The sequence below is a fragment of the Artibeus jamaicensis genome, unplaced genomic scaffold (assembly GCF_021234435.1).
Source record: "Artibeus jamaicensis isolate MK-2021 breed Jamaican fruit bat unplaced genomic scaffold, CSHL_Jam_final contig_700, whole genome shotgun sequence".
NCBI lineage: Eukaryota > Metazoa > Chordata > Mammalia > Chiroptera > Phyllostomidae > Artibeus > Artibeus jamaicensis.
Window position 1 is genome coordinate 14,062,849 of NW_026521930.1, and position 25,935 is coordinate 14,088,783.

A 25,935-nucleotide genomic window follows, 5' to 3' on the forward strand; every position below is an offset into this window, starting at 1 on the left:
CCAGCTTTTGTCTTCTGAAAGAGCACATCCTGGTGATTTCTGGTGAATGAGACAGGCACATTCCCAAAGCGAGTCCACAATCAATTATTTAATTGCAAGTGGGTTAAATGCTAAAGTGAGAAGTATAGGAAGCCAAGTCAATTTAAATTAGAAAAACCCAAAACACAGGTTTTTTTCTTCACTTCTGTAATTCTACAGTTTGAGACATAGAAGATGCTTGCCAAGAACAATTGCAACAATTTACATGAATGAATGAATGAATGAATGTGAGGATGGTATGAAAACGTGCCCAATATCAATATTTCTGTAGCCCAACTGGCATTTATAAAATGAGATACAAAATTGAGGCTCCTTTCTTTTTGCAGGTATTTCTGAAGGGACTAACTCACTTTGTTAGAACTTTCAGAAATCACTCTCTCTTTCCCTCTTATTTTATCCCTCCCTACACTAATGTTTCCTAAGTTCTCTCCAATGATGGTAAAATCCAGTCTCACTGCAATTTTCAGAACCGGGTGGTTTTCAAAAAAGAAAAATACAGAGCAATCTGCCTTATCAGTATCTCTTCCAATTAATGTAATCTTGTTTCTGTTATTTCCACCATATTTTTCAATCCAGTGAGCCTCATTACATTTGCAAGTGCATTAAATTAGAGCCTCTATAGAACGAGAATGATGATTATCAGCTAATTTAATTATGTTTCTACATTTGCCGCATTTAATGATGTCTGCCATTGTTGTTGGGGATTCTTACATTGGCTCTAGGTAGAAATTAGCACTGATCCCATGTAAAGTTTATGTTATCAGATAAAACTTGACAGCTCACTGAGGTGCCTGTTCAGTAATTTTTGAATCTAATCAAAATTGATTTATGTGCAATCAAATTACAGGAATAAAGAAACAGCTTCACGTAATTTAGTTGCTGATTATAGTGTTGTCTGCCTCTGAAGTCACACCAATGTGCATCTCTGAGTTTTGTGCCAACATTTCATCAGTCTAAAATTCTGTAAGGTTTTTTTCTTCCTTCTTTTCTAATTTTCAAATTGCACAGTGGTTCAGTACTCCTGGTGTTCTGATACAAATCAGGTTGAACATGTATGCCCCTTCAGTTTGGTGTTCTGTTCAGAACAAGTTGACTGGGTGTCCTTCATGTGGGGCATAGCACTAGGTCTTGGTAGCTCCTCAGAATAGGAGGGAAAGTCCATGTAATGGAGCAGAAGCTCAGCAGCTTAGTGCTGGGCTTGGAGGGAGCTAATTCACCATTCTTCCTCCCCCTTCACCTAAGGATTTTCAACTGAGTCAAAAATAAGCACACAGACCCAGTGGGAATTAAAGAACAGAACTCACTTTATTACCCACGAGGCTACCTTGGAAATACTGATTTTATATTTGTTTGGCAGACACTCGTTTAATCATTATTTTGTGCCAGATACAATTTAAATGACTTTACAAACACAAACCTTCATAACTATCATAATAACCTGAGAGCAAGTTATTACCCTCACACCCGCAGTTTAAAGATGAAGATACTGAAGCACAGAAAGCTGGGATATTTTTCCCAAGGCCACACAGTTCGCGTGTGAGAATGCTCTAGTCAGGTGGTCTGGCCCCAGAGTCCATGCTTCTAAACACGATGCCCTCTTCCTTTTCCCCAAGAGGAAACCAGCTGTCTATCACTAAACACCCCTCATCCTGACTACAACATCTAAGTCATGGACATGGCTAAGAAGTATGGAGGACACTGATCCACCTCTCACCATAGCAGAACTGGATACAGAGAGGTGGAGCATGAGGCTGGCCTGTCGAAGGTGGGGCTCTGTACCCTGTCCTAAGTGAACTTAGGAAACAGAGATCAGTAGGAAAACATGTATTGCTTTGAGGTGGCAAGAAGAGCAAGAGACAGTGAGGGCCAGGACTAGGACCAGGGCAAGAGAAAAAAGAAGAGAGAGAGAGAGAGAGAGAGAGAGAGAGCACCCACCAGAAAAGAAGTATTTCCAGCCCTCATGGGGTAGGTTGGGTGAGGGTGAAGACTGGGCTGTTGCTTCCCAAAACACTCACATCATAGGGGAGACTGAAGTAAGTTTCTCATTTGTGGTCATGGGGAAGTGTGCAGAGGAAAGAGATGTTGAAAATCGTTAACACCTAGACTGCATCTTAAGAATCCATGACTTATGATGAATGAAGTACATTTCCAGAAAAATACAATGTTTTCTAAATAAAATAAGGCATGGTAGTGGGAAGGGTCAACTGTTTGTCCCATGAGGCTGGATGGAGGATGGGGATTTGGTGGAAGATGAAGCTAGACCCACACTGTGGATGGACAGATTGTGTCCCACAAGGCAGGGATAATGTTTGAATAGAGAGGAATGTCTCAGCATTATAGGAGGCCTGTCAGGAGACATTTAGGCATTCTATAACACAGAGTAGCTTGAAAGACCACTCTCTGAAGTAGTCTTTCTCAACCTTTTTCTGTTCAAGGCCCACGCTAAACATCAGTAAAGCTGACAACAGCAATAAAAACATAACTGTCTCTGCAATGTGTACTGTCCCCTTGTGTCCATAGGGCATCTGTGGGTCACTGTTTGACCATAACTGTGCAGGAGCTTGACCAGGCTGCCCTGATGGTGCATGATGCAAAGTTCCCCAACTGTGGTAGAAGAGGCATTGTTCTGGGATATAGGTTGCATGAGCCATTCTCCCTATAATGGCTTATGTTTCCTGTTCAGCTCACCTGTCTCTCTGGAGGATACTCTTAACACTGTTTACTTAGCTCTAGGAAAAGTAAATTTTTCATCTTGTTCAAAATTTTGTCATGTTCCCATGAGGGGTTCATTGATGGCAAACTCCTGGGGTTCTCCAAAGACCAGAGTGTGTTCCCACAGTGGGGTATGACTTCATTTTCATAGGATATAGTTAAGCATTTCGTTGAGGTTTAAGTATGTGTTTTTAAAATTTTATGTTATTTTTCAAATATACAGATATAAAACAGTCAGGAACACCCAAAGAACCACCACCAAGATACTACAATGTCTACTTTTGGGGTATGTGTTTTATCACAAATCTATCCATCTATCCATACAGCAATCCACCATATCTTGGTTTTTACAGTGAGTTGCTGACACCAACACCCTTCTTCCTTGAAAACTTCAGGATGTAAATCTCTTAACAGAGTGCCCTATTTATTTGGGGTTTGTTTTTTAGGTAAAAATACATCCATATTGGAATACACAGACCTAAAGTATACATCATTGGATGAGGATGGACAACTGTGTACTCTTATATAACATGAACCTCTGTGAAACTATAGAAGCATCACCTCCCAAAAGTTTAAGTATAATTTGTATGTGTATTTAAAAAATTGTTTGCACACTAAACCTATGATTACATGGATACTTGAATTTAAAAAGTAAATATGTGTATATATATTGGTCTGTATACATATATACGCACGTGCATAATCCATTTTGGATACGTAGTGTAGGTGGCATGCAGATGCGGCAAAATTGTAAGTGTGCTATCAGCACACCTGCATTTAGCAGTGACAGATGTAGGGAAGAGGTAACTGATCCTATTAGTGTTTTCTTCAGAAAGAACATGAACATATAAAATGTGCAAGACTACACTGATGTAATGTCCAAAATGAATGGAACAAAACACGCTGTTACTTATCTAATTGAGGACGTTTAACAACTTTTTGTTCTAGAGTACCAACAGCTGCAATTTGTCAAAGTCAGCCTTTATTTATATTTTACTTTTAAGTACTCATTAATGTCACAAATACTTGAGTTGGGATCAGCTGTCTTGCCTTCAAAAATAGGTTATGCTTTCATCTTTTGACCCCAAAACACAAACATGAAAATCAACATTAATTGGCAGAACGAATGAGGGTGTGGAGGGCGGGGGTCTCCCCGCAATATTCTTAGAGTATCAAGAGAGATGCTCACAGCTCCTTAACTGGAGATGACAACTCGTTTTTAATTAGCAGCAGGTGAGCCTTGTGGTCAGCCATCTGACATTTAGGTGGGTCACACAATAGCCTTTCCCTTTGAACCACATTTATTTCTAGCTTAATTAGTCCTTCTGAGATAGCCTTGCTAATAGCAACAGCCTCTCCATTTAAGATCCTTTAAACTGGAGCTTTTGTTTATTTATTTTTTAATTCTTTTCGTTTTAGTACTGGTTTAATGTTATAAAGGGTCCAGGCTAACTCATTTTAATGACCTGTGCTACATAAATGCTAATTTTACATTTGGCCTTATTTCTGTAATTTTTTCTGAAGACCACTGCTTTCAGAAAGGACAAAAATGGAAAAATTAAACCCCTTGGTGTCATCTGCCTGAAAAATCCTGTGGTTTCTTCTGACAGGAAGAAGGTTTTCAAATCCCTCCTTGGACTAAGCTTCTGTGCTTGACATCTCATTACTTAACTCAGCTGTTTCAGCTTCACCTTCACCCAGTTAATTAAGTAACTCATTGAATGTATTATTCAGCTTTGATTCCCCATCCACGACAGAGAGAGATTTGGGTGCTTCTTCATTCTGCCCTCTGCCACTTCCTCTTGCCTCTTCTTTCTCTTCCGCACACACCCAAAAAAGGAAAGAGAAAGGAAGAGAGAGCAAATGTGAGGATATTATCTGCTTAATCAGTCCACTGGTTTCTGGAGTGGAATGATTTGTTTTAAAAGGACTGTACTCAGAAGAAGAGGAGGATGACAATGGAGGTGATAAGATTTGCTATCTCAAGGATAACAGTGGCATCACCGTGTGCAAGGCACTGTTTACAATGATCTTATTTAGTACTCACAACAGCCCTAGGAGGGAAGCACTAGTAATATCTCCACTTTACAAACAAAGCTAAAATGTGTTGTTAACTGATTTATTCAAATCTCACAATTAATAGGCACCAAAAGTGTAATCTGACCTGTAACTATCCAATCCTTAGATCATAACAAAATATCCATCATAACAAAAGAATCTCTGTTAAATATCTGTGTACTTGTACTCAAGTTTATGTCCCTAAAATTGGTGGGTTGGGTGTACAATGAAAATCTCATGAGAAGGCTGTCCAAACGGTAGGCTACCTATGTCTTTTGGTTTATTAATGATAAACAGAGAAAGCTGACTTTCCTCCAGGGCATTGGTCCTCCCCCAGGCACACGGGGCCAAACAGCTATAACATACAACCCTTTGTGTGTGTGTATTAAATTCCATTTAAAAATGTTTAACTGTACCCTGTTGAATATATATGGATTTGGTGGGGAGAGGAGATGCACTTGGAATTAACTACTTGGTTGTTGACTTGGCAGGAAATAAACCAGAAAAGACATTTACTATGGATGAAAGCAGAAAAGAGGGTTATTGGATACTGGAGGGAGGGTGCTTGAGCAGAAGAAGAGAAAGAAACACTAACATGAAAAGGCAGGTAGAAATTTAGAGGGTCACAGACATAGCTATTGAAATACACTTTGGAAATTGTTGATCTGAGAAAGAATTAAAGGTTAAGGGGTAGGAAAATGGGAAGATAAGGAAAAGGAAAGAGACAAATAGAATAAAACCAAAAAAAAAAGGTATGTGCATGTAAAGGAAGGTAGAGAGAGAGAGAAAATTTATCATTAATGTATATTTAAGAAAAAAGTAAGAATGTTATCAATAAAATAAAGTAGAAATAATTTTTAAACTATCTTATTATGAAACTTAATTTTGGTGGCAAGCCCCCCCCCCCCAAAAGGGCGAGTTGTCTAGAGAGGTGGTTAAGAATAGGCAGAGCCATCATGTTCTTTTAGTCACTCCAGTTCTTCCTGAGTGAACCTAAGAGCTGGGTGCTGATCTTAGGTGAGGATCCAATGTGGAAAAAACAAGTGAAAGGCCATGCCTTCCCAGAGCTGAGTCTAGTCGTTGTAGAGACAGAAAAATAAGCAACAGAGTCAATGATATAAGTGCAATAAAGCAAACCAAACAGAGAGAAATGGTAGAGCATCGCTGGTGGAGGGGCAGAGTTGATCAGTGAGCTCACTGATGAGCTGGTGTTTGAACTGACCTGAGAATGGAGAGAAGGAGCCAGCCATAGGGGTGCTCCAGACAAGAGATTCGCAGGGGAAGGGTACACAGGTGCCATCAACACTCAAAGTGGCATCAGCCCACTGCATTTGAGATGCTGAAAGAAGTTTTGCGTGGCTAAAAACAATGAGCAAGAGGAGACAGGGACAGCACTAGAAATGGGTTTCATCTTGAATAGGATAGGAAGACATCATTTGTGTTATGTGCTGTTCAGTCAGCTCTGACTCCTCACAACCCTGTAAATGAGTGATGTTCACAGTGTCCTGTCCTCAACTGCCCTGCTCAGATCCTGTAGATTCAGGCTGATGGCTTCTTCTATGGAGTCAGTGCATCTCCTATTTGGTTCCCCTGTTGCCCTGATGCCTTCCATGATTCTCACTATCATTGTCTTTTCCCGAGAACCTTACCTCCTCATGATGTGCACAAAGTAGGGTAGGTTTAGTTTTGTCATTTTTGCCTCCAGCAATGTTTTTGGCTTAATTTGCTCTAGGACCCACTTGTTCATCCAATAAAGTTTCAAATAGAGACGTTCTGTAGTTTGATGAATTTTACAAGGTTACACCCAGGTTTCATTTCTGTTTTTGCTACTTGTTAACTGCACATTCTGAACAGAATTATTTCATCTCCTGTGCCTTAACTTCCCCCTCCCTCATGCACAGATAATAATAAACCTACTGTGTCTGGTCACTTCAAAAGTGATGCATGTGAATCACTCAGGGGTGGTGCCTGGCAAAGGGTCAGTATTCACTGCAGGTGAGCTAAAAATCCAAACAACAACAAAAGATTTGAGGAACCTTGGACCAATTGTTATCAAGATCTGAAAAACAGAAGATCTGAGCTCTGTGAAGAGATGAAAAGACTTCATAAACCGTATGGAGACCCGCGTTCTGTTTTTATCAGTTATCTTGCTGAGATGGTAGTCCTATGGTTATTAGGATAATGTTACTGCATTTCTGTGCCTACCTGTCTGTGGCTACTATCTACATGGAGGAAGTCAGTTTGAGGAGAAGACCGAGACCTAACACCTCTTGCCACCATGGATGGATTTCAGCACAACAAACAGAGGCGAGAAAGCTGCCTGGCATGGGTGTTTTGCTTGAGGTATTCCTTTGATGATGCTGTGCCCACAGGACACCCAGCCAAGCACCTCTCAGCTCAAGTGCCTGCCTACCTGCCAGGCCTTCCCAACCTGGAATTGATTGATAAACCTTAAGCAGCCTGGAGCCCGGTGACCTCAGAGAGTAACTTAGGCTGACTATATCAGTCATGGCTCTTTTTTTTTTTTTTCCATTATGTTTGCTATTACCAGAGCAGATCATTTTTCTTAAAACACGTTAAACTTATACAAGGGGATGGGACCATCTGAGCTCTCAGACCAGAGGCTATTGGGAAATAGAAAGCCTCCAGGGTAGGTCGAGAACTTCCTGCTGTTCAGAAAGGGTCCTGGTGGAGGTCACTAAACGTGAGAGGGGTGGGGAGACTCAAGATTGGAACATAAATTCTTGGTGCATTCCCCTGAGGTTGGCCAATGTCTCCTCTGGGGCGGTGCCTTTTTCAAGCCTTAGGGAGGAGGTTGCTGGTGGCTGCAGGCATCTTACAGATGAAGCCTGTGACCCTGATATAGACCAAGGCTATAGATCCAGATTCATTAAGACTCTCCTTCCACAGGGAGGCTGAACATGTTCCTGAGTTTTTAAACCCACAGTTCCTTCTTTAGCCTGGCTAGAGAAACATGTAGTTACTTGGTTTTGAGGCAATTAGTAATGATTAGTAATGACTGAATTTGGCCTTGTGTATTAGTGACTTTAAAATCCAGGCTCTGTGTTAAACTCTTTATGTGCATTTCTCATATTCACAAACTGTATACATATATATATATATATATATATATATGTTCACACACAGTTATACCAATTATACTGAGTAACCGATGGAGGCGAAAGATGGTTAGAAAAGCTAATAAATGGTAAAAACCGTATTTTGTTGTGTGTTCATTTAATCCTCCATTAAGAACAGTGACCCCGCCCGCCCCCCACTGTGGACTATGTTACAATTTTAAGAGAATGGTGGTAAGTACAACAGGAAAGAAGATTGAGTGACGGGTTAAGATCACCAGCTTTTGAGTAGGGCAAACCAGGTTCAAGACCCAGAGTCAACACTTTTCAGCTCTGACCTTGGGTAAAAGCCTTGAACTGTCTAAGATTTTCTTAAAAATAGGGACAATTATTGTGCCTGCCTCATGGAAGTAAGTAAAATTTTATGTCTATTTAAGATAATATATACTTATGCCTAATGTATTACATACATATTATTGTTGTTTTTAATCCCCACCCGAGGATATATTTATTGATTTTAAACAGAAAGGAAGGGAGAGATAGACTCACAGATAGAGAAAGACAGAGAGACCTAGAGAAAGGGAAACATCGATCGTCTGCCTCCCATGTGCAGTCCAATCAGGGGTCACATCTGCAACCTTCTGATGTGTGGACGATGCTCTAACCAACCAAGTCACCCAGCCAGGGCAATACATAATGTAGTATTATACATTACATTATTCTATTAATATATAACAATACGTATAAGGTTTTATTATGCAGAAGATTATATACATGTAATATAATCACTAATAATGGCATTTTAGAAGACTGTTAGCTTTGTTAATACCCTTCCCTGTGAGGAGCTGATGACCTCATGGAAAAGAGAGGCACATATAAAGCGGAACCCTGGAACCGTGGACATACAAATCCTGACAAAATCAGCCTCCCAGCAGAGGGGCAGGACAGGGAGGAGGGTGCCAGAAAGCACAGTTGGTTCTGGGTTGGTGGGGCAGAGGAGGCAGGGAGACACACTTGGGAGGCAGGTGATGACTGCATGAGCAAAGACGGGTGAGCAGGTTGAGGGGACACAGGGAGCTAAGATTCTGGAACATAAAAAATGTTTATGGACAAAAAGATTCCGATAGAATGTAGGCTCTGGGGAGGAAAGTTGGGGAATATGAGTCAAGGGAAGTAGGGAGGATTGGTCAGAGCATGATTTGTAATTTAAATAAATCCAAGTCTCCTCATACATTTGTCAATTCAAAATTATTTCCAGGTAATTATAGTATCAAAAAGAAGATTTATTTTTACTTTCATTATTTATATATCTTACCCAGCATAAACTATTTTAATGCTCTTGACAAATCAAGCTCATACTTTTAGGCCAATATGTAATTCATCTGGAGAGAAAACACATTTTTTTGAAGTCTTAAGGGGAACATACCAGAAATCAGACCAATTTCTGTTATACCTGATCAACTGAAACTCACAGATCTGGAAGTCGAACAAATGAACAAGCAAACAGCCCTGGCTGATGTGGCTCAGAGGATTGAGCGCTGGCCTGTGAACCAAAGAGTCGCCAGTTCAATTCTCAATCAGGGCACATGCCTGGGTTGAGGTCCAGGTCCTCAGCTGGGAGGCAGTCAGAGGCAACCTATGGTTGTGTCTGTTCCTACTTTGATGCTTCTCTCCCTCTCTGTCTTCCTCCCTTCCCCTCTCTCTAAAAATAAATAAATAAAGCCTTAAAAAAAGAAGCAAACAAACAAAAAACTGGAACATAACATTTAAGAGACTGAAACTCTACAGCAGTCCCCAGATAAAAACTGGTTGTGAATAACCAGGAACCAAACTAAATGAAAGTTCAGGCACCAGGAGAACATTGAAATGCGCCTGCATCTCTTTGAGAACAGGACAATGTGCAGCATTTAGCAGGAGGGCAGGGCATTCGAAGGTCATTAGAAGCTGGGAGGTGGTATTGTACTGAGTAGCCATAACAATAGCAACCTTTCATGCTTTAGCAAGTGAAAGCAATGGAGTACATTTCATAGAGATTTCACTCAGAATGGTTCAAATGACAACTTTTCTGTGTTTTAAGGAGATCACCCTTCATGATTTCGAGAAGTCAACATTTATTTTCTTACCTCGATCCCAGTACAATGAGAATAATTGGGATGTTTAAGACATTCTGAGGGGCACCCCAGCTTTGTGGTTCTCTCTTAGCACAGTGTCTACGTCCTACACATGGGCCTGGCAATGCAGGAGAGAAAGTAATCAAACCTTCAAAGGGGACATTCTTTTCTTTTTTCATTTTTTTGTAGTCATTAGTGTTTGGGGTTCTTTTGAGTCAATTCTTTTATTATTATTATTATTATATATTGGTTTTGAGTGTACAATTCAGTGGTTAGACAATGAAGGGGATATTCTTAATCCTTGTATTGTGGGTAAAAACCAAATGACAGGTTCTGCAAGTAAACATGACACCCAGAAAGGAGGGAGAAAAAGCAGAGCAATGTAATTATCCTAAACTGACTATACACACACATACACATATACATAGATGCACATATACTCATGTGAGAATTGACACAAGTGCTATACAGAAAGGGTTGCTAGTGCATTTTAGGTCATGGGAAAGAGCACACTTTTGTTTTTCCTCTCTATTTCACGTTCCTGAAAAAGCTTACCTAGTTATTCATCCAGTGGTTTCTTACTTCACTCTTGGGTATCAGATGTTTGGAGTCCAAGTTTTTAGACTTAAACATTTATTATAATAAAAAGTAAACATTTATTTCTTATGTTTCAACTCTTGGGCCTATGCTGTCAAACTTATCAATATTCTGCTGGAAGCAGAGTTGAGAAACTGATTCCATGCTCTCTGATGAATGAGGGGTGTGCTCAAAGACTGAAGTACAGCAGTTCTTGGTGTCACAGAAGTTTGTGCAATGTTTAGTCTCTAGTAGCAAATACTCTACAGTTAGCATTTTCTCTTCCCCACACCCACTCCAGAGAACAGAATATGGACAGAAGCAAAGAGACATCGAGCTATTACCAGTGCACGCTGGTTTAGTTTGAGCATGGCCATTCCGACCATGTAGACTGCTGTCAACAACTAGGTTTGTATTGCAGGAACAGGGAGTTGGCTCCCTATTCTGGTGGAAGGGGCTATACTATCCATCTTGTACCAGAAAGCAAAATGCCAAACCAAGGTCTCAGGGACAGAAAATATTGCTTCCCAGGAGATGGTGTTTGACAAGATGACTACCACCCATGTGGACACTGTGAATGTCATCTGCCAAGGGAGTGGCACCCAGCAACTAACACAGCTTTGTCCAAGCCTCAGAGCAGAGCCACTTCCCGGAAACGAGCAGCTTATCTCTGTACATGCAACAGGTGACACCGTTGGCACAGCTCTGTTGAACTTCAACTGTGCTGTGCCTTCTCTGACTGACATAAATCTTGCCTTGACCACTGGATGTCTTTATGGAATATCTGATTCCTAAGAGGAAATTAAATATTCAGTTGAGTGGTTTTATTTAGTTCATGTGTTAGGGTCCTTACAAGACTGGTGGATGGTGAGATAGGCCATCTGTCAGCATCAATTCCTAGGAGACCAGTCCTTTCATTTATTTATTTATTTTTAATATTTAATTTTAGAGAGAGGGAGCAAGAGGGGGCCAGAAACATTGATGTGAGAGAGAAACAGTGATCAGTTGCCTCTCATACATGCCCCAGCCGGGGACTGAACCCACAACCTAGGCATAACCGGGAATGGAACTGGCCAGCTTTCACCTTGTGGGAAGATCGATGCCCAACCAACTGAGCCACACCGGCCAGGCTGAGACCAGTCAGTGCTCTTAGAAAGTGCACCTTTGTTTGCGTGTAGAGAGTCATGTGATGGACTGCAATAGCTGTGACCTGGAAGAGTACAGGCAGTGTTTAGAGGCATCATATATTGGGAAGGAAGAAGAATTACAACAAAATCCCATATACAATGCACAGAATAGTGTATAATTAATATATATAACATTCCATTAAAAACTGCAACTGTAATGATAAGCATTCTGACCTCTAACCAGGCGACAGCACTTCACTCACTGTGACTCTGAATTAAGACCGGCCTGAAGGTACGGGGAAAATTAACTCATTTTCTCAAAGGCAGAAATGGAGGCGCAGAGAAGTTGCCTTGGGAAGCCTCGTGTCTTGCAGCAGAAGAGTCAGGGTCTGCGACGAGGCAGATTCGCTCCTGAGGTTCCTGTCTCAGGTGCGTCGACCTGCACATGGGGTGAAAGTGCAGAGACTTCCCCAGGCAGCGTCCCTGTAACGGTCGCGGTGGATGACGCCCTGTCCCGGCAGAGCCCCGGGCTCAGTCATTCCCTTCAGAGGCTGCTGTACTAACTGGCTAGGCTACGTTCTCTTATTTTTCCATCTTATTTTGAAGTCTTTAGATCAGCGACTTTCAAACTCGTTCATTTCATGGAACCCATAAACTAATTACTAAAATTCCGCAGCAAACCAAAAAATGTATTTTGGGCCAACCTCACAGAAAGTATAATTTTAATCCATTCACACCAAACGGTTACTGATGTGTTGGCTGTTGTCCTTTTTTAATTGGACAGTCTAAAGGAGAAGAAGTCAATGCCCTGGACTCAGTGGTCAGGTACTGCAGGTTTTAAAAATGCTTGCAGCACTCGGGTTAAATGTCCTGTTTTACATGGACCGTGTGGGAGGCACATACATGTAAGGTGTATCGGGTATAAGAGACCTGAGAAAACATGTGCGGCCCTATAGACAAAAATAAAAAGCTCCCTGTAGGAGACAAAAATTCCAGTTCTGACTTCTCTCTGGCTTGATCTTGAGCAGGATCCAGTTCCCTGGGCATCATATCAAAGCACTAGGCTCCCTGCTTTGGCTCCTTCTTGGGGTCCTTCTAAGGCAAAGATCAAAAACAAGCATTAATAACCCCACACTTGCAACCAAAGCCCAAAGGAGGTGAGGCGATAACCAGGAAACGAATCACGTCGGTAGTCAGGCTATTCAAGTGGACGGCCCAGTTTCTTTTTGGCAGGAACCTCGCTGACCACCAAGTTACAGGCAGACTGGATTGGGGAATGCTCGCCTTTCTGAAGCCCTCTTTCCTGATCTGCAGATCAGTTGCTTAACTGGAGTGTGCTAAACTTCAATTTGATAATTGCATCCTCAAATCCCTTAATGAAGGTACCTGTCGAAGTATAAATAATTACCCAGTAATTTCATATTTGCAAACTCCATCCTGGCTGTTTATGCTCCAGTTCGGTTCGTATGGGAGGTTCCAGGGCCCACCTCAGTCTTTTCTAAGGCAGGGGAATTTCAGGGCCCGGAGGAAGACACCCGAACACAGCCCCCTGCCCAAGGAGTGCGGCTTCACCTTCACTGCCTCCCAGCACCCGACCTCTGTCATTTTCTCCTGCTATTTATGAATCGCAGGCAGCACAGCCTTCGTGCGCTGGGACTGTGGAGGCAGACATCTATCCGCATCAGAAGTTCTGACCCAAGGACTTTCAAGTCCAATCTCCAGCCTCTGTGACGAGCACCTGGGATCGCCGTGAGGCTGGCTTGCCCGCCCCCACACCTTCTTCCTCCTTTGTAATCTGCTCGTTGCTGTGTCCATGTTAGCTCACAGAGGGCACACTCCACTGGCCTGTTAGGCTTCTCTCTCCATCTTCCCTCTGGTTCCTATTCTTTATTCACAAGAGCCCATCAGAGGAAGTGCTGGGGACCATCCAAGAGGCTAAAAGCCAAAAGCTAAAAACAAACAAACTTACAAGATTTGGAAGCTCTCGTCCTGGTGTCACAGCTGCTGCGGAGAGGGTGTGTACAGATGCTGGGGCCTGAGGCGAATGAAGAGGGAAGCGTCCAGGTGGAAGCCAGGGCTTCCTGGGGCAGCACTTTCTCCTCCCCCTGTTCTTAAGCACACTGGCTTGTTGAGAGAGTTTGCAGCCGACAGCTCCTCCAGAAGTATTATTCTTAAATGCTGCACTGAAATTATTCACCTCATGTAAAAACAAGTGCGATTTACATCTAATATGGGTAATTACTTTTACAGTTAATTAAAAGCGCTCTCATTACACTCCTGCTGTGATGCCGATGCATAGCTCGTATTTGCAAACAGACCCAGAGTTTGAGTTCACCTCCTGACACACCACTCCCACCTGAGGGGCGCAGCCTTCCTCCCTATCAAACTCAGTTGTGGCGGGCCAACAGCCTTGGGTTGCCGGGGCTCCTGCCAGCTCGTTCTTGTCCCCTGATAACCAAGCTAAAAAAAAAAAAAAAAAAAAAAGATACAGAGAACAAAATAATTCATGGTGGTGAGGGTGTTATCCTCGGAGAAAGAAGACAAACTTCTGGATGAGTGCCCTGCTACCGTTGTTTTCATAAAAGCTGGGCTTGGGAATTGTTTTGTGTTCTTTCTGGGTGTTTATGGCTCTCCTGCTACCCCCTCTCAAGGAAAATACTTCCCGAACCCCCTTAAAATTCCTCCAAATGTTTATAAAGTCGGCAACTTTGCATTCTGACCTAGCCGAATGAGGTAGATTCCACTCCGTTTATTTGAATGGATTGATGTTGAGATCATAGTTTTCAGACTTCTTTCGGCCATTTGTATGATTTTAGATAAAACAACTATTAAATTCTTGGTTTTCCTCACATTTAGGTCGAAACCTTAGAGTTTTCAGAGGAAGCCGTGCCTTGAAACGTGGGTCTCTGTCATACGGAAACTTCTTTATCAAGTGCTAATAAAATGCCTCCTTGAATTATCACATTCCCGCGAAGTAATTAGGGCTTATTAATTAAAACACATCGTCATTTGAGACTGAAATTTTGAAGGAGCAGAAAGATTATATTTCAAGAAGTTTACAGACCCAGTGAATTGAAGGTCCAGTCTGTTGCGTAGAGCTTTGAATGTTTTGTGAGGTTATTTGCTGCCATCTGCTGGCTACATAGGCTATTGCAGGGGCTGAGCAACTTTGTGAATGGATGCATATCATGAAGTGGATAAAGTTAGTCAGCGCACAAGTTAGTCTAGTTTTAGACGGTTCATGTATTCAAGCTACATTATTGGAACCTTGGTCTTTTCAGTTGAATACACAGGCTGAAGAATTAAGCTGAAAGATGTGCACAGCTTCAAATTTGGACCATCTATGGTTATAAAACCATACAGTCATTCAATTTTTTTAAAGTTGAATCAAAATCATTATCCTAATTAAGGTAACTAAATTTAGATCAATGATTTAAATATTTAGATTAAAAGATAATACATAGTGTATAGGAAAACATAAAATACATAGCAGGTAGGCCAGATAGATTTCAATCCCTCTCACGTCTTTAACTGTCAAAGCCAGTCCCCTCCCCTCTCTCTGAAGCCCAGTTTTCTCACCTGCCAAATGGACTCACTGGTCGTGAGGGCCCAGAAGCCCTCACGACCTTATAACTTGCATTTATTTTTAAAGTCTGCATCTTTATTAAGGTCACAAAAAGGAAAAGAATCCAGATTGTAGTAAATCACCATTGTATTCCAAGCCCAAGAATTTAAACTGATATTGGTTGGCTTCTGTTAAATTAGAAATAATCCTTATGCTTAGAACAATAGGAAACTTAAGTGTCTAAACTATCAGAGAAACTGCTGTAGGGAAAGAAACCATTTATAGCTGAAGGGGAGCAGCATGCACCACCCCAAATATGCCCCTTCAGCATAGGGATTATTCGGGGGTGATTATTTTTCAGAAGCTGCAAACAAAAGGGAAGCTCTGAACACAGAGTAGAAGTTACTGTTTTGTAAGAGAAAGTTATATTTATAAGGGAAATCTCCATTTGTAAGCGTGCCTCTCTGTCCGGACCAGGGAAAGAAAGGATGATTAAATCTCCAGAAACTCTTATCTCTGGAGACAAAATAATTTGACTCTGCAAACCAGCCTTGGCCTTGTTTGCTGTGTGTTTTCCTGGTGACCTCCCATAACTGGCCCCCATGCTGTGGTTTGTGTTCGGCTGTAGATTGCTTCCGACGCCCTGGACTATTTCGGGAGTTGCTCCGTTTTCCTGGCTCTCTCCAACGCGCGGGTAGAGGAGGTGTACGAGTTAGTAAACTTCGGTTTGTTTTTCTCCTGTTAGTCTGTCTTTCTCTATGGGAGGGAGTCTTTGGCCGAGAAGCTGGAAGTGTAGAGACAAAATTATTTTTCTTATTGTAGGTAACTTTGATTCAAAATTTAAAATGTGCCTCTGGATTCTTTTTGGAATCAAAATGTACTTCTTTGTGATGTTATCGACTGTCTTGCCATAGAGTTTATTTTCTATTTGAGGAGGAAGAGGAAAACACCTTGTTCTCTTCCCTGGCAGCAGGGTAGTTGATCATAAGGCTGGTTTGGGCTTGTCAGATGAATCTTGGGCTGAGTCTCCGCCAGGTCCCCAGAGAGGACTTAAGCTGCGTTTCCTGTGAAACACTCTCCGGGACTCTGTGAGTGCCCAGGGACCGGAGAACAACGCTGCATCACAGACGTATGGTCCTTCCGCCACTCTTGCATCAAACGTAAGCACCCTGGCCTTTCCATTGCCCTGACTTCCAGGACTGATAACTGAAATCATTAATTTAGAGGTTCCAGGGGCTGTCTTTGAAAACACAGGGACCAAGAGCACAGCGGCCTGTGGCTGCCTGGGATTTCTCATTAAAGGGCATGTTTTCTCCCTGGGCATGGGTTACGTGGGGTGGTCTCAGGATCACACCTTCCTTTTCTCTGCAATAAGTCACCACGTCTCAGACAAGAGAGGTTTGTACTGGGAGATCTTTGAGGCTCTTGGTTATTTTCCTGTGACATCTGTTAAACAATTATCAAACATCTAGTGGCTTAAAACAACAGAAATATATCCCCTCACAGTTCTACAAGACAGAAGTCTGAGATCCGGGCGTCAACAGGGGTGTCAGCCACAGCATGCACAGGGGAGTCCTTCCTGCCTCTCCCAGCTCCTGGTAGCTGCTGGTGCTCCTTGGCTTGTGGCTGTGTCACTCAGTCCCTGCCACTGTCTTCACATGGCCTTCTCTGCCCTCCCCCTCTTCAGACGGTACTGGTCATTGGATTTACGGCCCACTCAGATAATCCAGGATGATTGCTTCTCAAGATGTGCAATTGCATCTGCAAAGACTCTGTTTCCAAACAGCGACACATTCACAGGTCCAGGGATGGGGATCTGGGCACACCTTTAGGGGGGTTTCTATTCGATCCCCTACAGGCTCCTACCTTCCGAATTCTCTGGGCCCCCTGGATCTCACTAGCAGACATTTCTCTCCACCTGTTCATGGGGACCTTTCACTCTCAGGGACTTCAGAGCTGGGAGTGACGCTGATGCACGGTCCAGGAGGATGGTGTCCCTGCACGGTGGGCATAAACAACCCTGACCTACAAAACTCCTTAGAAACAACCAAGGCACAAGTGCGGAAGAAAAGAAACCGCTCTCTCTCTCTCGAGAGGACAGCTTCTGAAAAGAACAGACGCACGAGTGCTTTGATGTCTGAAAGCCTGAAGAACTGAGAAGCCTTAGAAGAGAAAACTTTAAAAATAGAATGGTTTTTAAGTTCTCCCTACTCCACTTGGAGCCAGGTCTCGCACAGGCTGGTGGAGGATGCCATCGGTGACAGCTGACATTGATCGGTGGCTTGCCACTCGCTGAGACCTTTCCCTCACAACAAATGGGGCCATTACCATTGTCATCCTTACGTTGCCGATGGAGACACTGAGGCACAGTCTCACACTCATGTGGCCGAGTCCAAGCAGTGTGACCCCGTGGCCTGGGCCAAAGCCCGTTTTTTGCCAGTGATGGAGTCACTGCCTGGGGGTTTCTGGCCGCAGAGAGGAGAATGGCTGGCTTCTGCAAGGGAGTCGATTGCTCGGTAATGAGTGCACGGCTCCAAATTCATACTTAGCACTAAAGTAGTTGAGCTGTCTTCCAAGCGACGTGGGACTGAAGCATTCACACAGTTAACGCTGGTTCGGAAAAGGTCAGGCAGGAACCCGGCTGCAGACACCAGCCCTCCATGGAGCGATTCAAACCATAATTTGTTCCCACCCAAGTGACATTTTTCCAATTTGCATCTAACACTGTTCAGAAGCAAGTGCCATCCCCTGGGGCGCCTCCCATGTGGGTCTGCAGTGGGTGACAAACCAACAATATTGTCTAAATAAAAAATCCAGTTTGGGCTTAGTAAATTAATCCGGACAAGAATAAATTGAATAGTCTTAGGGCTATGGCAAGAGCTCCGATGGTGCCAGATGGCTTTTTTCCATTTCTTGTGTGGGTCCTCGGTGGCAGACTAAAACCAAAACCCTGCCTTTGGTTTATTGACTTTTGTTAGGTAGTTGATTAACACCTGCCACTTCTGGTGGGTAAATCAAAATCAGAGATGGACCTATTCCTGCAAATTCAACATATTTTCACTTGGGGAAAGAAAGGAAATGCATGCTTCCCCTGGTTGAAACAACCAGAAAATCCACAGGGAACTACCCTTTCTTCCTTCTTTCTAGATGTCATCTCTTAGGTTTAAAAATAATCTATGCTTTCCATCACTCCCATACCCAGTTAATCTCTGCTTTCTCCGTGTGGTTCCTAGTGGATGAACTCAGAGAGTGTTCTTAGGAAGAGCAAGGGACACTTCACTGACTCAGAGCCCACGGTCAGCCAGCGACCTCAGCCCTGAAAATCGAAGTGTGAGTGAGAAAACCGTGACCTCAAGCTCGTCTACTGTGCTTTGCGGAATCTTCTTAATCTGCTCAGGCTGCCGTGACAAAATACCACAGACTGCGTGGCTTCAGCAGCAAAAACTAATTTCCTTACAGTTCTGGGGGCCGGAATTTTGAGACCAGAGTGCCACGGCTGCTGGGCCCTGGTGAGGACTCTTCCTGGTTTGCAGATGGCCGCCTTCTCCCTGTGTCCTCACATGGCCTCTCCTCCGTGTGTGCCTCCGAAGAGAGAACGGGCCATCTCTGGGGTCTCACTTCTTATGGGGACACTAATCCTATCAGATCAGGGCTCCACCCTTATGACCTCATTTAACCTTACTTATTTCCTTAGAGACCCCTCCCCAAAATACAGCCACTCTGGGAGTTAGGGCTTCAATCTGTGTCTTTGTGGGGAACACAAATATGCAGCCCACACACCTGTGAGAATGTGGATTCTGATTCAGGTTATCTGGCAGGAAGCCTGAGACACTGCATTTAAACAAGCTTCTTAATGTTAGCCTAGTTGCTGGGGTGTAGACCCCGCTTTGAATAGCAAGTTCTGCACATTTCCCCTGTGTAACAGATGAGAAAACTGAGGCTTTGAAAGGCAGAGATTTGCCTAAGGCTGCACAGCTATTAGCTGGTGAAGTCACACTTCAGGGGCTGGAATCTGACACCTGGGTGGGGATTGCTCACTAGCCATATACTGGCCTATAGCATCTCAACCTTGAGTTCACAGCGGAAGCCCCTGGAGGGCTTGCTAACATGCAGACTTCTGGGCCCGGGCCCAGAGTTTCTGACCCCCTAGGTCTGAGGTGGAGCCTGAGAATCCACATGTTTAACAGGTTCCCAGGGGACGCTGTGCTGCTGGACTGAGATGTGCCCTTTGAGAACCACAGCTGTGCCTCTTCTCTGGATGATTTTGCTTTAGGTGACCCTCTCTCCCCACAAAAAGGGAAGCAGTGAGATACAGCCTGCACCTCCCAGACTGACCAGCCACCTTGAATAAAATAAATAAAATCGCCTGAGAGGAATGGAAAGTGCCAATGTTAGGAGCCCCTTCTAGGTATAGACTTAGGCTCCAGAGTGTTACACAATCAGTCATCTCAGTTTTCATACAGTAAAAACTAACATTGCCAACCTTGTCTCCTTGTGTGGTCGTGGGAGTTTAGAGGCAAGTGTCTGCACCTGGCACTGCTCCTGCACCCCAGGGGCATCCAATCACTGCCGATCACACAGTGTTGGTCCCCTCTGCCAATGCTCAGAGGCTCTGACAAAGAAAACCAAACCTTCACCTTAGCATATGGCCCCATTTTGTTCCACTCTTGATTCACACAGATCTAGAACTTGCTGCATTTGGTAAATCACTAAGGCGATGGCCTTCCACCTTTATCAACCTGTTCTAATGACACATCGGCAGAATGAAGCCAACTACTTCTTGGTGAGAGGATAGACTCAACTTACCCCAGACTGAACCACTATGGTTTGCAGACCCTGGCACCATCTTGGCACACCCGTCATCCCTGCTTCTGGACGGCTTGCAAGCTCAGGCCAGAAACCCAGGAATGCTCCCTGACTTTCCTCTTATCCTCACAGTCCTCGTCAACCTGTCAGGACATCTGGTGACTCTGCCCAGACTCTGACCCCGGAGCACCTTGCCACTTCGCAGCCACCATCATCTGAAACTTGAAGGCCCGAGCTGGTCTCCTCACTGGCACTCTTGGTTCTCAACAGTCTATTCTGTTAAAACTGTGGTCAGATCGAGTCTGTGCCCTCTTCAAAACCTCAGTGAAAACAACCAGTTCTCACGAGCATGTGGAGAAAGGGGAACCCTTGTGCACTGCTGGTGGGGAAAGGGGCAGCCACTGTGGAGAACAGCGTGACAGCTTCTAATAGACATAGCTTATGATCCAGCAACTCCGTACCTCATCTGGGCACGTATGCAAAAGATCTGACAACAGGACTTGAGCAGATATGTGCACACCTGTGTTCACAGCAGCATCATTCATGACACCTAGAAGGTAGAAACGACCCAGTGTGTCCTCCCATGGATGGTTGGTACTATGTCAGGAGTAAAATTCTGATACATATCACTACATGGATAAACCTTGGATGAACACATTATGCTAAATGAAGTAAGCCAGGCACCAAAGAGCTAATATTATGTTTCCTCTTATACGAGTGCTATGGACTGAATTACACACTGAACCCCCATTCTTAAGTTGAAGCCCTTAACCTCCAACGAGACTGTATTTGGATATAGGGCTTTTAAGAAGGTAGTTAAGGGTAAATAAGGTCACAAGGGGGGTGCTGATATGATAAGTCCTTATAACAGAGGAGGGGGCACCAGACCTATCTCTCTCTCCCTCTCAGTGCAGACAGAGGAGACCTCGTGAAACCGCAGTGAGAAGGTGGCTCTCTGCAAGCTTGAAAGAGAGGTTTCACCAAAAAACACTCATAACAGCACTTTGAATTTGAACGTCTAGCCTCCGGCATTGTGAGAAAATAAATTTCTGTTGTTCAAGCCACTCGGTCTGTGGAATCTTGACAGAGCAGCCCCAGCAGACCGACACAGGCAGTCAAACTCATGGAAACAGAGAGTAAGACGTGGTTTCCAGGGGCTGGGGGGAGGCAGAATGGGGGCCCACTGTTCAGTGGGGTCGAGTTTTCACCTGAGAAAATGAAAAAGTCTGGAGGTAGATTTTGGTGACGGTTGTGCAGCAGTCTGAGTGTGCCTAACGCCACCGCACTGCACACTGTAAGACGATTAAAGACTAAATGCTGTATGTGTTTTATTCAAATAAGAAAGGGGGGTTCTGAGTGGTTCCGCACTGATCTTGGCTCCCACTGTTGTGCTGACTTCCTTCCCTCCTTCCTCCAGCCTGACAGTGCCCCACACATTTGCCCCAGATGCCCCATCCCCAGGGGGCCCCCACGGCCCATCCCCCAACTTTCTTCATGCCTTTACTCAGTTTCTGCTTCTGTTTATAATTTAAAATTTTATTCTCCTACTCTCAGCATTCCCTATCCTCTTCTCCCTGTTTTATTTTTTTCATAACACGTGTCTTCTTCTAACACAGCAAACATGTATTGACATTTCTTCTTACTGGATGCTTTCCCAACAGAGTGTCAGAGCAGGGTCCTCTTTGTGTTTGGTGTGTGATTGAATCCCCCGTGCCTAGAGCAAGGCTTGGTAAGCAATAGGTACTGAATGCATATGTTTTGAATGAATAAATGAATATCACAGTTGTTTGTGTGGGTGTGGGTTTGTCTATCACTCTGTCAAACTAGTGAGCTCCTTGAGGGTAGAAGCCATGTGGTTTTTTTTTTTTCACCATTACATTCAAGAGTAGCAAGGAGTCGCCCTGGCTGGTGTGGCTCAGTGGATTGAGCACGGGCCTGCAAACCACACGATCGCGGTTCGATTCCCAGTCAGGGCACATGCCTGGGTTGCGGGCCAGTTCCCAGCAGGGGACTCACGACAGGCAACCACACATTGATGTTTCTCTCCCTCTCTCCTTCCCTTCCCATCTTAAGATAAATAAATAAAATCTTTAAAAATAAATTAAAAAAAAAGATTAAAAAGTAGGTGTTCAATAAATAAGGACAGATGGATGGGCACATGGGTGGATGATGAATGGGTGGGTAGATGGTGGATGATGGCTGGGTAGATGAATGGATAGAGAGAGATGAAAAATAGAGGATGGTGGTTTTGTGTTGAAGGGAGGATCATTTGACTAACCTCAGCGGGGAGTGGAAAGGAGACAGCAGGTCCGATTGAGGGCAGTCTTTGCTGATGTGAACCGAGGTGTCTGGGGAGCATAGTATGACATGAACCATCAGCTTGTCTTTGTTGGGGCCTCTGATCCATAGCTTTTGCCTTTTCCCCACATCTGCATGTAATAAAGCTTTGTTATGACATCCATATGTTTCTAATGCAAACACCAGGGCATGTACTTCTAAGAAGCACTATAAAGAGCAATGGCTCAAGAAACCCTGCTAGGAGAGTAAGCTCGTTATTATTTTAAAGGGCATCTCAACGACACCGCTGAATATTCCCTGACCATGAGCCTGACTCTTGTTCTCTCTCTCTTGTCTCCTCCTCTCAGGATATCAAAGCAGACTGCAATACCTGCGTGGAAATAGAGGGCAGAAAGGTAAGTCAATATTTTTCATTGTTTCTGTTTCAAATGAAACACAAACTCAGTGATTTAGACTGAGTGTTCAAGGCACACCTTGCTGGATGGTGGCTGGTGAAGGTGACACGGGTGCTGATGTTGGACATGCGAAGACAATTGTACTTTGAATTGCTCGTCATCCTGCGCCTTGCAACGTGTTGTTTCTGATGACTTCAATGCAGAGTGTGTAATATAACTTACTTAAAAAAAATTGGTGCTGATTTTTATTTTAGTCACCTACTTTTCTTCAGGAAAATAGCCCATTTGTCCTTTAACTTATTTCACATTTTAGTTGAATATTGTTGATGCTTATGTATACTGTTGCATATCACATATTTAATAATATTAAATAGAATACATAAGATGCATAATCCTGGGTTTTTCAGGATGTGATCTATGACTTTGGGTTGAAAGACTCTGTCTCACTTTCCACCATGACACACTCACAGGAGCAGCAACTGTCTGTGATGTAAATCTACTTACATGAGATGTTTTGGGGGTCAGCCAGGGGAGAAGATTTCCTACAGAGAGTTCTCCTCACTCCATTTATCTTCTTGTTACACTTGGTGTGGATCCCCCCAGGAAAAGCCACTGTTAGACAAAGGTTCTTTACTTTAATATCTTCATGGACTCTCTCTATTGACAAGAGTTCATACAAGTTTCTATGGCCAAGAACATCCAAGCAGATCAAATTTTATTTTTTAATGTCTTGAATCCAAAGAGGTCAAATAAGTGAATTGAGGGTGCATATCTCCTGGCTACTTTTGACATCATTCCACAATTTTGAAAGATGTTTCTCTCTGCAACACAACCATTATTGTCTAATGCCATTATTATTTCAAGTGGAGATTCACAAAGCCCCGACTTTGTGATAGCTTCGACACCTGCTGATGAATAAGATGGAAGGAAACTCCCTAAAACAAATTTTTGCTTTTCAATAAAAGGCAATTGCCAGACATTCTTTTAAGGGATATTAATCTCTTCACATGGAAAAGAATAATGATATGGCAGCTTAAACTCAGTCTGCATGATCGTCTCTCAGTTGGAGTTGCGTGTCACTCTGGGTTGCAGCAAACGTGTCTCAGGTCAGAGTTGCACCTACCGCGTGTTTACATGCTGGTAGACTTGCGTGCATGCACGTTGTGAGTCAGGCAAACGGAGCTGCAAGTCCGCTGAATGTGTGTGCACTCATTTCTTTTTCATTTGTTCCCACCAGCTCTGCCATCAGTGATCTGCCTCAGCCACTCTGCTCACGTCACAGTGAAAGCCTGTTCTCTGTTCTCCTTTACCCATTCAGGATGTTTGTACTTCCCTTGGGCTTTTGTGGTATTCACAGGCATGTTTTTGCCCCATAATTTTTCTTCCTTTTTTACTTTCTTTGTGACTAGTGTTTGGAAGGAGCCAGGAGAAGTGATGCTATTAAAACAACATCAGTTCTATCACTAGCAAGATAAATGAGCAACCCGGATAAGCTCTGGGCTATGAAAGCCAGGCACACAGCTCCAGTCTATGTCTTCAAATCGCCTTTGGTTCATATGTCACAATGGTAATGGAGTCCTAGGCCTATGGCCGCTCTGGTGCCCTCTGGTGGGAGGAGGGCATATTGATCATTCTGTACATGGCTTCTGCTGTTATCGAAAAAAGAGAAATACACACACTTCCATGCCACACACACATTTCTATGTTTTGTTACGGACTGGCGGGTTGAGTCAGACACTTCAAAGAAAGACTCATTTCTAAAGCATCCTTCTGTTTTCTGAACTTGACACCTCACGTGACAATGATAGGTGAATTGACCCAACCTTTGGCTGTATTTAATGGTGATGACTCCTAGAGATATACCTACTACTATTTCCACTGACTTACTTCTGTTTCCATTGACTTACTCCCTAAGGACTTTTCATTTCTTCTGTTCAACAGAACTTTTCTTCCTAAGTTCTTTTCTGATTAATTTATTTTTGTGGTGTGTACATTTGGGCTATTGAGTCTCTGGATCTCCTCATGAGGTTGAAAATAGGAATGAGGTGTTGGAGGTAGTTTGTATATCAAGGTCCTGTCTCCTAATGAAAAAGTCAAGATGAAAAACCGAATGGCATATGAGGTGCAGGTTCCCACCTATCCCCAACCTCCACCCCTGCCTTGCAAAGGAATGCCAACCTCTCCCACCCTCACCTCCCACCCCGCCCCACCCCCACAGTGCTGTGACCACAGCTGTGGCAGCTGGACCGACCCTCACCTAGTCCCCCAGATGCACTCTGGGACTTCTGTCACCCTGATGTATAATCACAAAACTTCACCGTTGAAGTGATGGCACTTGCTCCTGCAAGTGTGTGTGTCCCTTTCCGTTTAATCCGACTGCTTCTGGCAAAATCAGTAATTTGATAAAGTGGCATTGAAGTGACAGGAGATGACAGAGATGCCAAAATAATAAGTCAACCTGCCTCTGAAAAGGCTGCCCCTTGGTCCCGGGTGAGCTTTCACAGATCCTGAGTGCTCTGAAGGAAAACTAACATGTTTTCTCTAAAGCTCCATTTCCTTTAGTTAAGGAAGCTTATCATGATGTCTCTAGGACTCGGTGGCTTCCTGAGAAAAACTTTCCTTTTTCTGTTTTTTAATATTTCTTTCACCTTCCTTCCTGTCTACCTCTGGATATATGTGCATGTTCACAGATATACTTTTGTCTGTCTAACTGTTAAGTATCCTCTTGATAAGTGAACTTTAGGAAACACAAGTTCTCAAGTTTTCTGTCAAGTCTAATACAGTCTCTCTGCCGGCCCCTTCCAATGTCACACCTTATCCCGTAAGTAAGGCCATTTACCTGGAGATTAATCATTTTCCTCTTGAATCTAGATCAGATATAATGATGGAGGATGAACAGTGAGTTTCAAGAGTTGAACAGAGCCCTCATCTTCATAAAGAAAATCACTCTTCTTGGTAGGCACACAGTCTGGGTTTGTTCTGACACAGAATAAGATGACTTTCCTTTCTTGCACATTTCTCTGTTTTCCTTTATCCTAGATGCCTGTTTTCCATTGGCAGACAGAAAGCTAATTGTGTTTGGAGAACCCCTCCTGGTTGTTTATGGAGAAATTCACGGTACATACTGGGGTGTGGCTTTGTCTTACATGTCTTTTTTGCTTCCAAGGCCAC

At 43.5% G+C, this 25,935-nt stretch overlaps 1 protein-coding gene across 1 annotated transcript in view; it reads left to right on the forward strand.

Moving 5' to 3' along the window:
• Positions 1 to 25,935, forward strand: part of RBFOX1 (RNA binding fox-1 homolog 1) — a 1,505,061-nt gene that overhangs the window by 556,507 nt on the left and 922,619 nt on the right. The window contains exon 3 of the mRNA XM_053671753.1: positions 22,717 to 22,764. Coding sequence (XP_053527728.1) covers positions 22,717 to 22,764 — 48 coding nt within the window. The remainder of the gene's footprint in view (positions 1 to 22,716; positions 22,765 to 25,935) is intronic.